A 12,558-nucleotide genomic window follows, 5' to 3' on the forward strand; every position below is an offset into this window, starting at 1 on the left:
TGCGTGTTTGCTGTGAGTTTTTTTTTATTTTATTTTTTTTTGGTTCTTTTTTTGGATGAATATTCTGTTGCATTTCAGGTCATAAAATATTCAATTGAGCTCACCTGAAAAACGTCATGAATAAAACATTCTGGTATCAACGTGCACCCATGCTGTTGCGACCACACGTAGTAGAAACGTACACGTCTGCATGAGCGAATGCATCCTGTGCTTTGAGAAATTGAAACCCGGGCTCATCCGAGACCACACTGCACGCTAGTGAAACAGCCATTTGTCATCGACATCTACAGCCTAAACAATAATCGACTGTATACAACGCACAATATCATACATTCACGCACACACAGACGCCTCATTTATACCGTACTAGCAACAACAGCGTGTATTTCTTTTTCAAGCTTGACAATCTGTTATTTTTGGCAAGGGTCACACGCACCCAAGTACTACAGATTAGACTTGATGGTTCGTAGAACCAAAGTCATATTCGTAACACTCGTTATTTCCGTACCTCCCTTTCCAGTGTTAGAATGCAACATGTAGACTAGTTTTTTGATTATTATAAAACATGCATTAACTACTACATTAACATAAAAAAATAGCTGATTTACAAGCTCACATTGCGTCGTGATGCGACTCATTGTGAGCTTGTAGATCTGCTATTTTCATGTTTAAAACGAGCTCTTCTCTACCGGCCGTTACAAAAGCACTGATGGCCGCGATTGTCATTTTTCTGTTCTGAATGTAAGAAAATACTATCGCAAAAAAAAAAAGAAGGAAATACTCGGATTACATTTACTCAGATTACTTTTACTCTGAGCCTCCGAAATATGGAAAAATCGCCGGTTTCCATCATGGCAACCGGCGATTAAATCATTGTTTAATCATGGGCACCCAGTGTGTTCATTTCACGGGACCGTGCCCGCTTGCCTCTCTGCCCTTCAACTTCTCTGTGTGTCCCAAATAATCGTCCGCCTCGCACTGAAAATGAATTACTAGGGCGCATCAACCACCCACCATCTGTAAGGACCTTTAGACTCTGTAAGGACCTTTAGACTTGATGGTTCAAATCAAAGTCATATTCGTATTTCATAACGCTCTTTAATTCCCCCCATGCCTCCTTTTCTTTCCCAGTGCGCCGTGTCCCTCCGAGGTTCTCCATTCCGCCGGCCGACAGCGAGATCATGCCGGGGGGGAACGTCAACATCACCTGCGTGGCGGTGGGCTCCCCCATGCCCTACGTGAAGTGGATGCTGGGCGCGGAGGACCTGACGCCCGAGGACGACATGCCCATCGGACGCAACGTCCTGGAGCTGACTGACGTGCGCCAGTCCAACAACTACACCTGCGTGGCCATGTCCACGCTGGGCGTGATCGAGGCGGTGGCGCAGATTATTGTTAAAGGTTGGTTTGGCTTTTAAAAACCCATTTAGGGGGCCTAGAATTATTGAATGCTTTAACCAGTGAAAAATAGCAGATATACAAGCTCACAGCGCGGCACTGAGTGCCGCGCTGCGAGCTTGTAGATCTGCTATTTTTGAAAAAAGTCGTGAAAATGTGTGCGAATCTTTGAATATATGTATTTTCAAAGCAAACTTTTGTAACTCAAATTTTGCTTCTGGGGTGGTTCCCGGAACTAGATATTTTGAGATGGGTGTCCGTGGCCAAATCTATACTATAATTTTGCGAATGTCTGAGTGAGTGAGTGTCTGTCTGTCACAGCGTTTCTCCTCGGTGGCTGGAGCAATTGATCTGAAATCGCATCACCATCAGCATATGAACACACCTGACATAACTGTGAAGCCCATTTGTCACTTTCACAAATCGTATGCTGTATATTAGCATTTTTATGGTGTATCTACTATCTATTCTGCATCTAGCTTGAGGCGCACCTATTCTGCATCTAGCATGAGGCAAAATGTTTAACCAGCTCTGTGTGTGTGTGTGTGTGTGTGTGTGTGTGTGTGTGTGTGTGTGTGTGTGTGTGTGTGTGTGTGTGTGTGTGTGTGTGTGTGTGCAGGCGGGTTGGCGGGCGGGCTGGGGGGGGGGACAGTATCTCTGTAGCCATTAAACGAAACGGGTTTCTTACATTGATGCTCCTACATCATGCAAGCACCAGTTAAAGTTACTTTCCATCCCTCATATACTGTGTGCACAGTGCACATCCCATAACCCACACACTGCACATCATTTTGGAGCTCATATCTTTGAACGGGTAAGGGCTAGTAAATATAATTTTGGGGGTCCTTCACATGAAAAGTTTTGAGAACCACTGACATAGTAGTCTCTCAAGAACAGACTAACTGAGCTCCAGTTAAGTGAAAAGGACCTTTTCTTTGACGATGCCTATAGCCAGATTGCTGACATAGAAACATAGGTTTTTCAAAAAATCTTAGAAGGATTCAAAAGACACTTATAGAATTGGGTCAAAATTCTAATTTTCACGATTTTTCAAAAATAGCAGATCTACAAGCTTGCAGCGCGGCACTCGGTGCCGTGCTGCGAGCTTGTATATCTGCTATTTTTCAATAGTTAAAGCATAAAATAATAATACACTATAATGTTCTAGTGTGAGAGGAAGCGTTCAGTGGTGATGGGTAGGCAGGAGCGTGTGTGTGTGTGTGTCTGTGTGCGCGACTGTGCGTGCGTGCCAGCAGGATAGATATGAGTACAACCGTATTTATACGGTGTCATATGCCATTGTCTCAAGCTGAAAGTAACTGATTTTCCAGTTTTTTTCTTGGCCAGCAAGTATAAAGCGAAGAATTGCAGCAATCTGTATTATTCGTTATATGTCAATGACCACTGATGGCCTGAGTGCATGCGTGTGTTTAAGTTTGCACAACCCTTTCGCCAAGTGTCAATCGACAAAGATTAAGTATATTTTTCGAGGGAAAGGGTTCATGTGTCACTAAATAACTGGGCCTATGATGGCTCTGCCTTGCCTCCAGTGAGACTTCTGTTATTATAGTAACTAGCCCTTACCCGTTCGAAGATATGAGCTCCGAAATTATGCGCAGTGTGTGGGTTATGGGTTGTGCACTGTGCACACAGTATATGAGGGATGGAAAGTAACTTAGATTTTGGTTAAAAATGTTGCCTCATGCTAGATGCAGAATAGACATGCCTCATGCTAGATGCAGAATTAGATATGCCTCATGCTAGATGTAGAATAGATACACCATAAAAATGCTAATATACAGCATACGATTTGTGAAAGTGACAAACGGGCTTCACAGTTATGTCAGGTGTGTTCATATGCTAATGGTGATGCAGATTCAGATCAATTGCTCCAGCCACCGATGAGACAGCCACAGACAGACAGACACTCAGACAGACATTCTGAAAATTATATGTTTGATGAACTAGTGCAGGGTCTCTCTAACCCTTCTGTGGATGTGCACACTGGGGAGAAAATAACACATAATTTATATCCCCATCTCTCTCTCTCTCCCTCTCTTTCTCTCTCTCTTTCTCTCACTCTCTCTTTCTCTCTCCATTTCTTTTACACGGCCTCTTGTCTGTTCAGCTCTACCTAAGGCTCCAGGAACTCCTGTGGTGACAGAAAGAACTGCAACCAGCATCACTCTGACCTGGGACTCTGGCAACCCAGAGCCTGTATCCTACTACATCATACAGGTAGGCCTGTCACAGTTATCACATAATCGTCTAATCGCAATTATTTGAAATAATCGCAATTATTTTGTCCTAATCGTTTCCATGTTGAAAACAGTGGAAATAGCAGATCTACAAGCTCAAAACGCGTCGCATCGCATCACTACCAATGTTCTTTTTTAAGTATAAAGTTGTCACAATATGTAACTCATTCCTTTGTATATTTAGGTTATGTGTCATATCTGCCATGTGCAACTTCAGATCCTACAAGCCAAACAGAAATGCAATTGTCAGCGACAAAAACACAATTAAATCATTAATCGCAATGATTTAGTAAAGTAAAATGTCATAATCCGATAATCGTGACAGCCCTACACAAAGGCACAGCAGGTTAACGACACACACAAACAGGATTGTGTATTATACAGTAGTAACAACTTAAGCAACTTGCTTGGTGTCGCCAGAGTTATTGCGCTGACAACAGTCGGTACCCAGCATTGGCCAGGTTATTGCATGGGTGAAAAATCTCTCTCTCCCTCCCTCCCTCCCTCCCTCCCTCCCCTGTCAGCATTGGATTATGTAGCTATATTACTATATACTGTATATAAAGCATAATCCATGACGAGCCGTGTGGTTATCGAAAAATAATGCACTCAACAGAGTATGATTGCCTCTGTAGAGGCAAATATTTAACCGTGTGGCTCAGAGTGGATTATGATAAGTAGTGTATACGGCAAGCAGTGTTTATTCATATTTTGAGGCCAATACCGCCTTGGTATGGAAACACCAATCTTGCAATAACAACGTTACTCCTCCAGTAAGTGGGAGAAGCCGTGGTAAACAACATGGAAACTCTCTCTTGGTGTCCCCAGCATCGCTCCAAAGGCTCAGAAGACCCTTACAAGGAGATCGATGGCATTGCCACCACGCGCTACAGCGTGGGCGGCCTCAGCCCGTACTCGCACTACGACTTCCGGGTGGCGGCGGTCAACACCATCGGCCAGGGCCCCTCCAGCGACGTGGTGGAGGCCCGCACAGCCGAGCAGGCCCCGTCCTCACCGCCCCGACAGGTCAGCATGCAGCTCACCCCTATAGGCCTGTCACAATTATTACATCATCGTCTAATCGCAATTATTTCACATATTCGCAATTATTTTGTCATAATCGTTTACATGTTGACATTTTCAAACATTTTCAAAAATAGAGGAAATAGCCGATCTATGAGCTTGTAGATCGGCTATTTAAGTATAAAGTTGTCAAATATGTCAGTAATTTATTTGTATATTTAGGTTATGTGTCATATCTGCCATGTGCAACTTCAAACCTACAAGCCAAACAGAAATAGAATTGTCAACGACAAACACACAATTAAATCGTTAATCACAATTATTTGAGTGACAATTAATCGTCATGTAAAATACTAGTATAAGTATAAGCCCTACTCACCCCCACGCCTTGGTTTGTTAACCCATTTAGGCCTGAAAAATACCAAAAAATGTCTTCTAAAACGGTTTTCTGAAAAACGTATGTTTCTATGATCAGTGCTGCTCAAACCTTTTTAATGTCAATAACTCTTGAATTATATGCATTTGACCGACGACCCCATCTCAAAATATTTTGTTCAGGGACCTCCCCAGAATTAAAAATGTACTAAAGGTTGCTTTAAAAATGTATATATATTTAAAGATTTGCACACATTTTCACGATAAAAAAAAAATAACAGATCAACAAGCTTGCAGCGCGGCACTCAGTGCCACACTGTGAGCCTGTATATATGCTATTTTGTAATAGTTAAAGCATAAAATAATGTTTAAAGTGGTGTATAATCTAACATAACAAAGTTCATAACTAACTTAACAAAAACCCTGTGTAGGCTACTCATGACATGATGAAAGTTTCCTGGGTAGCAGCTTGGGTTTGACAACACAAATGTTCTCCCACAGGCCACAGCACTTCCTGCTGATGTTTATGCGATCCTTTGATTGAATATTTGTCATTGAGGCTGTACAAAAAAAAAAAAAAAAGGAAATGTTTTTCTGGTGTAGTCAGGGTTTGAATCTATACCAAAAAAAAAAAAAGTCCCCTCTCGTAATTGTTTTTGTCCTTGAAGTGAATTAATTTCCCTCAGGAAATAATTAGCTGCCACTGATTCAGCATTTTGTTAAATTGAACTTGATTAGCTTACATCTCTTAACGGCGTTAACCTCAAATAGCCCTGGTTTTGTTGTTGTTGTATTTGTTGTTGCTGTTCTGCATTTCGTCGTTGTCGGGTGAAAACCTTGTATGTCCAAAACCGTTCATTTTGCATTTATCATTTAAAAAATGATTTAAACTAGTGAAAACAGCCGATCTACAAGCACACAACGCCTCGCACCGTGAGGCGTTGTGTGCTTGTAGATCTGCTGTTTTCACTACTTTTGTGCGACCGCCTTGTATGATGAATCAGGGCTTTCTTTACTTTGCGAAAGAACATACAAATGTGAAACTTGGAGATACAAGGTTTCCACCCGACAACGACGATTTGCTGACGAGGAACGTTTCCCTGTTGTGTTGTGTTGCAGGTCAGGGGTCGAATGCTCAGCACTACCACAGCTATCATCCACTGGGACGAACCGGAGGAGGCCAATGGCCAGGTGGTGGGCTACAGAGTGTACTACACCTCTGACAACACTCTGCCAGTCAACCAGGTCTGTGGGCATGCATGTGTGCTGTGTGCGTGTGTGTGTGTGTGTGTGTGTGTGCCAGTGTTGATTTTGTCGACTAAAACTATGGCGAAAAATGTTTGTCGAGTGTGTTTTTTTCACTGACGAAAACTAAATAAAAACTAAACAAAACCTAAGCTGTGATGACTAAAACTAAGACTAAATATATTGACAATTTCGTCAACAAAATAAAAACTAGACTAAAACCTTAGGGATGGACTAGTGGAGAAGAGAGTCATTTTATGTGTGGTTGCTTTCAGGCGTTGCATGCTGAAAATATCCGATCTACAAGCTCACAACGCGTCGCAGCGCGACGCGTTGTGAGCTTTTAGATCTGCTATTTTCAGCACACAACCAAGTGTAAAATCAGTCATTACGAGGCCATCAAGGACTGCCAAAATACATTTTAGTTGATTAAATCAACTGTAGATTTAGTCGCCATAAAATCTTATGATATTTAGTCGACTAAAATTAGACTAAAACTAAAACTTTTCAGGTGACTAAATTATGACTAAAACTAAACAAGATTTTATTCAAAAGACTATGACTTAAACTAAATCAAAATTTGCTGTCAAAAACAACACTGGTGCATGCGTGCGTGCGTGCGTGCGTGTGTGTGAGATGTACCGTATAATGTTCGTTCACTTTGTTCTTAAGCTTAGTTCAGGCTTCAAAGATTAACGAGATACATGATTTATACTTGGTCATACAGCGGTTCATAGCCGATCAAGAAGTTGTGAGCTTCTAGCTATTTCTGCTGTGGGACCCCACCATACGACAGAGACATAATTGATCGGAAACATTGCAGAGAAAAGTCTCAGTGGTCTGTATTACCCCTTATTATGTCATTGACCACTGATGGTGTGTGTGTGTGTGTGTGTGTGTGTGTGTGTGTGTGTGTGTGTGTGTGTGTGTGTGTGCGTGCGCGTGCATGCACGTACGTGCGTGTTTGCAGTGGGAGAAGCAGATGGTGCGCAGTGCTAACTTCATCACCATCCACGGTCTGACCCCTAATAAGACCTATTACATCAGAGTGCTGGCCTTCACCTCTGTTGGGGACGGACCTCTGTCCCAGGACCTGCAGATCATAGCCAAGACAGGAGGTAGGGAACTGTGTATGTAAGAGGGCATTAACGAAACAGTCTGAGTCGACTTCATTACACAAGTCGACTCCCACCAGAGAAAGTCGAAAGTCGAAGTTGGAAAAATAAATCCTTTGTATTTTTTCTATCATTATTTTTGCTCCATGTGTATGTCTGTACAGCATTCAAACAGTAGGATTGCTTATTGTCAAGAACGGAATGATCCAATATTACAGTGCTACATTACATTTGGTATAACATGGTTCTATTGTGAAAATAGCAGATCTACATGCTCACAACGCCTCGCATCTGAGCATGTAGATCGGCTATTTTCACAATTTCTGCCTCTATATATTTGACAATTTGGACAATGTTTAATTTGTCATTTTAGAGGTATTAAAAAGTCCTTAAATTGTCACTTTAGAAATGTGAAGATACCCTCTATATACTAAAAACGTTATGTTGGTTTGTTTACAGTTGAGTGAGAAAACAATGTTGCACATTAAGTTAATCACCTGGGGACCTCCCAAAATAATTGGGGGGTCGTGTGTAATGTGATGACGTCATCAAACGATAAAGTCGACTTCAACTCAAATTTTTACTGAGTCGAGTCGACTTGCAAAAATCACAAGTCGTTAATGCCCTAGTATGTAAGTAAGTGTGTGTGTGGTGCGTGCGTGCGTGCGTGCGTGCGTGCGTGCGTGCGTGCGTGCGTGTGTGCGTGCCACCGTGCGTACATGACATTCTTGTGTTCGTGTTAGATTTTTGCTTACATGTTCTGTTTTGCTTTCTCTCTCTCTCTCTCTCTCTGTCTCTATGTCTCTCTGCCTGTAGTTCCATCTCAGCCATCAGACTTCAAGGCAGAAGCCAAGTCAGAGACCAGCATCCTGCTGTCCTGGGTGGCCCCTCCGCAGAGCGGCCCAGACAACCAGATCACCGGCTACGAGCTGGTCTACCGACGAGCCGACGACACAGAGGAGGTGAGGCAGGCCTGCATGGATGAGTGCATGGGAGGATGTGGGAGATAAGAAGATGGACAGAGGGATGAGTAGACACTAGACCAGTGTTTCTCAAACTTTCACATTTCAAGGTCTCCCCTTAACTCTGACACTGGTTCATTTGGTTCCATTTTGTACACTGTCAGAGTTACAGACCTGTATGGGTCAATTTAGACCCTCCTAAAGGAGTCACTGGAATCCACTTTCAGAACCTAGACAGAAAGACAGACAGAGGACCAGAAGCTTACTGCATCTCTTACCATTTTTCAAGTGTCTTTACAACAGTTCTGCTGCTCTCTGTGGCTTTATTCCCCCCAACTACCACCCTCTCTCCCATACATCTCTGGCCCTCAACCCTTTGGGCCGAGTGTATTAATTAGATGGGCCCCCAAATAATTGGCAAAACACTATGATTATGAACGTAAAAAAGTGATAAATAAGAACTTAAATTGTACTATGTTAGTTTCATTGATGGTAGGTGGAACAGAATCAATTGATTGATCATTAAAATAATCTTTAAAAATGCACGAGACCCACCCGTCTGACCTCTTGACATGGCAGCCGAATGGCTGCGAACGCTTTCAATATTTTCATGTGGGCCCTGATATGCAGAAAAGGTTGCGAACCACAGCCACACATCTCCACTCTGCCCCGCCAGTTTCACATTTTTCTCTTTTCTTTTCCTCTTCAGAAGAAGGTGAACTTCGAGCCCACCACCTCCTACCTGTTGAAGAACCTCAAACCCTTCTCTAAGTACACCTTCCAGCTGGCTGCCAAGAGCAAGCATGGCGTCGGCGCGTATACCAACGAGGTGTCCACCGACACGCCGCAGACACGTAAGTCCGCCTCGCACCAACACACACTGCCTGGTGTGCTTCTGAGAGTGCTAGAGTGAAAGGAATGACGGCACCATTTTGGACAATACAAAAAGAAAAACTTGAAAGGGTCAGAAAAAATATCCGTAGGAAATATTTGTTACTTTGTTTGGGGGTTGGGTTGAAGATATCTGCGCACCATGGAGACCAGGGGTTTGAATCCTGCTTGGCCGGTCATTCCTACAAACACAATTGGCTGTGTTTAGCAGGAGGGAAGATAATTGGGGGGGCGATTTAGCTAGCTAGCTGCAATAGCAACTCCTACAGGTTAATTGAATTGAATGTAATGCAGGAGGCATTACATTCAATTCAATTCAAATGTATTTTTGTGAAAAGAAGCTGGCCTCGATGTCACACGTATCGAGACATGTGCTTGACTTTCCTCCTTAGGACCAACTGTAGGAGTCTGCAAATTGGGAGTAAAAAGAGAAAGGAAAACATTAATAGTTGCTTTTTGCCTTGTCAAAATGGCGCCATTATGAATGCAGACATCAACAGACCTCAGATTCAGACTTACATACTGTAGGACAGTATACCCAGTAGTACTCACAGCCATAGCACAACAATAACTCAACTGATTGGCTGACACATTGAATGGTTTAACAGCTCAGTAGTGAGCGTTCAGATGTGGTACTATGAATCTGAGGTCTGTTCGACATTTGATTGACAAACTAAAGGTAAGAGGCCAGTAGTTTGGAATGGGAGCAACGTCATGGATCAGACACAGAGGCTTTATTAGGCTATAAGGACAAGGAAGTAAGTTAACAGGTACGTTCTGTGTTTAATGTAGGCTCTAGCCAGTGTTTGTCTGTTGCACATTATCTTTTAACCCATTCACTCATTCCCATTGGTTTTCCAGTCAACATTCCAATCAATAGAAGTTGACAGTTGTCATTAAGTATATTTGTTTGGTCATCTTGCTTTCTAGCCACAAAGGCCATCTTCTGTAGCACTCTTGGTCTCTAGTGTTTTGTTTTCATTTTTATTTTCTCTTTGTTTTCTGTTCTCTGTCTCTCATCTGCTCACTCTCACCCCCCATTCCTCCACTGAAAACCTCACTCCATCACCTCTCCTCGCTCATCAACAACCAAACGCACACACACACACAACCAATCACATTTACCCAAACAAAATCCCGCTTCCTCAAAAACAAAACAATCAGTGCCCTCAGCACCTCCCCAAGAGGTCTCATGCACCAGCCCAAGTTCCACCAGCGTCCTGGTAAGTTGGTCTCCGCCCCCTGTGGAGTTCCAAAATGGAGTGGTCGCGGGGTATTCCATCCAGTACTCCACGACAGAGGGCAACAAAACCTCCAGACGTATTGACGGAATTCCACCAGAAAGCTCCCCGTACCTCATGGAAGACCTGGAGAAATGGACAGAGTACGGCATAACAGTCCGGGCACTGACCGAAGCCGGAGAGGGACCAGAAAGTTTACAGCTGCTTATCCGCACCGAGGAAGATGGTATGTCCCGTCCCGTCCCCCCCTACAAAAAAAAAAGTTGTCTTGTCCAGCCCACTAACAATGGCTTCCGCTGACCCTCCACTAATGGCCTCAACGCAACCCCAAACTAACAGCAAGTTTTGTACCGCTGGTCAATAAACCCATTGTCTCCGTCCAAGTCCCTGCCTTGAGCTGCAGCCCAGAAAGCTCTCTATTGAACTCTGTTCTCCCCTCACAACAGTAGGATCACCACCAGCCCAGAGCCTCTCCCCGATGTTCCTTCAACCCTGTTGTCTTCTTAACCGCAACCCCTTACTTCCCACGGCAGACCTTTTCTTCCCCTTTTTTTAACCTGAAGCCTTTTTAGCCCCTTTTTAGCAGCTTTTTCCTTCACATTTTTCCTGTGCTTCTGACTTCCCTCTTTTTTTCTTTTCAGAGGATGTGGTTGGATTAACCTCTAAACACCCTCGTGTAAAGATACAGTAGCAACAGTAGTAGTCCCTACTTGCGATGTCTAGATATCCACCTTTCCATTTACGAGGAATCAATACCTTGGCTGTGCTTTACTTACAATCTCTTTGACTTTGCAAAACCTATTTTTAACCTCAATCAATATTGTGAATTATGTACAGTAATTTAATGTATAATATTTTCAGCAATAATATCTGTGGTCTTTGCTCTGCACTTCCATACACACATAATAATCAGTGGTGGAAAGTATCTAAGTATATTTACTAAAGTACAGTATTCCAATTTGAGGTACTGTTACTTTACTCGAGTATTACTTGAGTATTACTATTACTCCACTACAACTCAAATATTGTACTTATTACTCCACTACGATGATTTGATAGCTTTAGTTACTAGTTAATTGGCGCATTTAGAGTATTATTACTTTGGTACTTCTATTTTGCCTATTTTTGAATTAAAGATTAAACTTTTGATTTCTTACTTTAAGCATATTTTGATGACAATACTTTTATGTTTACTCAAATATTTTTCAAAGACTTTTACTTCTACAGAGTATTTTTATGTTGAGTAACTGCTACCTTTACTTAAATAAAAATAAATCTGAGTAGTTCTTCCACCACTGATAATAATAAATAGTTTTCTTGACCCCAGCCTGGTCTTGTTAAGAGTTGTTACCCACGGGTCAATCAGATAAGCAGGAGGTGCACTGAGCTTTTCTCACAGTATATTTTGGGCATGGCGTTTCTTGGCAGCATGAGAGAGGTTTTTCTTGATAACAGTTTTTTCTCTCTGACTGCCTGCCACCGTTTGCTGCCCAGGGCCAAGAAATCATTTTCTATCTGTCATTATTATCTTTTTCTACATTTGCTTCTTATCCACTACGTTTTTTATTCCATGTTTTTTCCTCAAGCTCGTCCATTTTTTTTGCTATTTTGACTTTTTCCCCCCTCAGACCTCAGGGCAACTTTTAGTCTCGTTTTTAGAGGGTGGATTTTCTCAAATCCTTTCCATCTGCTGAACATTTTTTCCCCTTCTGCCCCCAGAACAAATCAATTCCTAATATTAAATCAAGCTCTGTTTAAGAGTGCGCTCCTTTGCCCGAGAGCTTTTATCGGTCTCCGTCATCTGTGATCTTTGACCTCTATCCAACAATGCATGTCTAGTTCCCAGTGGCCCTCCACGAGGGGTGGAGGCGGAGACCGTGAACGCCTCGGCCGTTAAGGTGAAATGGCGGTCACCGGCGCCCGAGCGTCAGCACGGGCAAATCCGAGGATACCAGGTCCACTATGTGAGAATGAACTATGGCGAGGCTCAGGGACAGCCCCTCATCAAGGACATCCTCATAGAGGATTCTCAGGTAATGCAGCCATGTAG

General features: G+C 42.8%; 1 protein-coding gene across 1 annotated transcript in view; it reads left to right on the forward strand.

Annotated features, from left to right (window-relative positions):
- The window catches only part of ptprdb (protein tyrosine phosphatase receptor type Db), a gene marked incomplete at its 5' end in the record, with an annotated part of 121,778 nt that overhangs the window by 45,894 nt on the left and 63,326 nt on the right, over positions 1-12,558 (forward strand). Inside the window, 9 exons of the mRNA XM_080721173.1 lie at positions 1,132-1,401; positions 3,527-3,636; positions 4,485-4,682; positions 6,174-6,299; positions 7,270-7,417; positions 8,231-8,376; positions 9,086-9,230; positions 10,432-10,734; positions 12,348-12,541. Coding sequence (XP_080577299.1) covers positions 1,132-1,401; positions 3,527-3,636; positions 4,485-4,682; positions 6,174-6,299; positions 7,270-7,417; positions 8,231-8,376; positions 9,086-9,230; positions 10,432-10,734; positions 12,348-12,541 — 1,640 coding nt within the window. The remainder of the gene's footprint in view (positions 1-1,131; positions 1,402-3,526; positions 3,637-4,484; positions 4,683-6,173; positions 6,300-7,269; positions 7,418-8,230; positions 8,377-9,085; positions 9,231-10,431; positions 10,735-12,347; positions 12,542-12,558) is intronic.

This window comes from Nannobrachium achirus (genome assembly GCF_963921795.1).
Source record: "Nannobrachium achirus genome assembly, chromosome: 3".
Lineage (NCBI taxonomy): Eukaryota > Metazoa > Chordata > Actinopteri > Myctophiformes > Myctophidae > Nannobrachium > Nannobrachium achirus.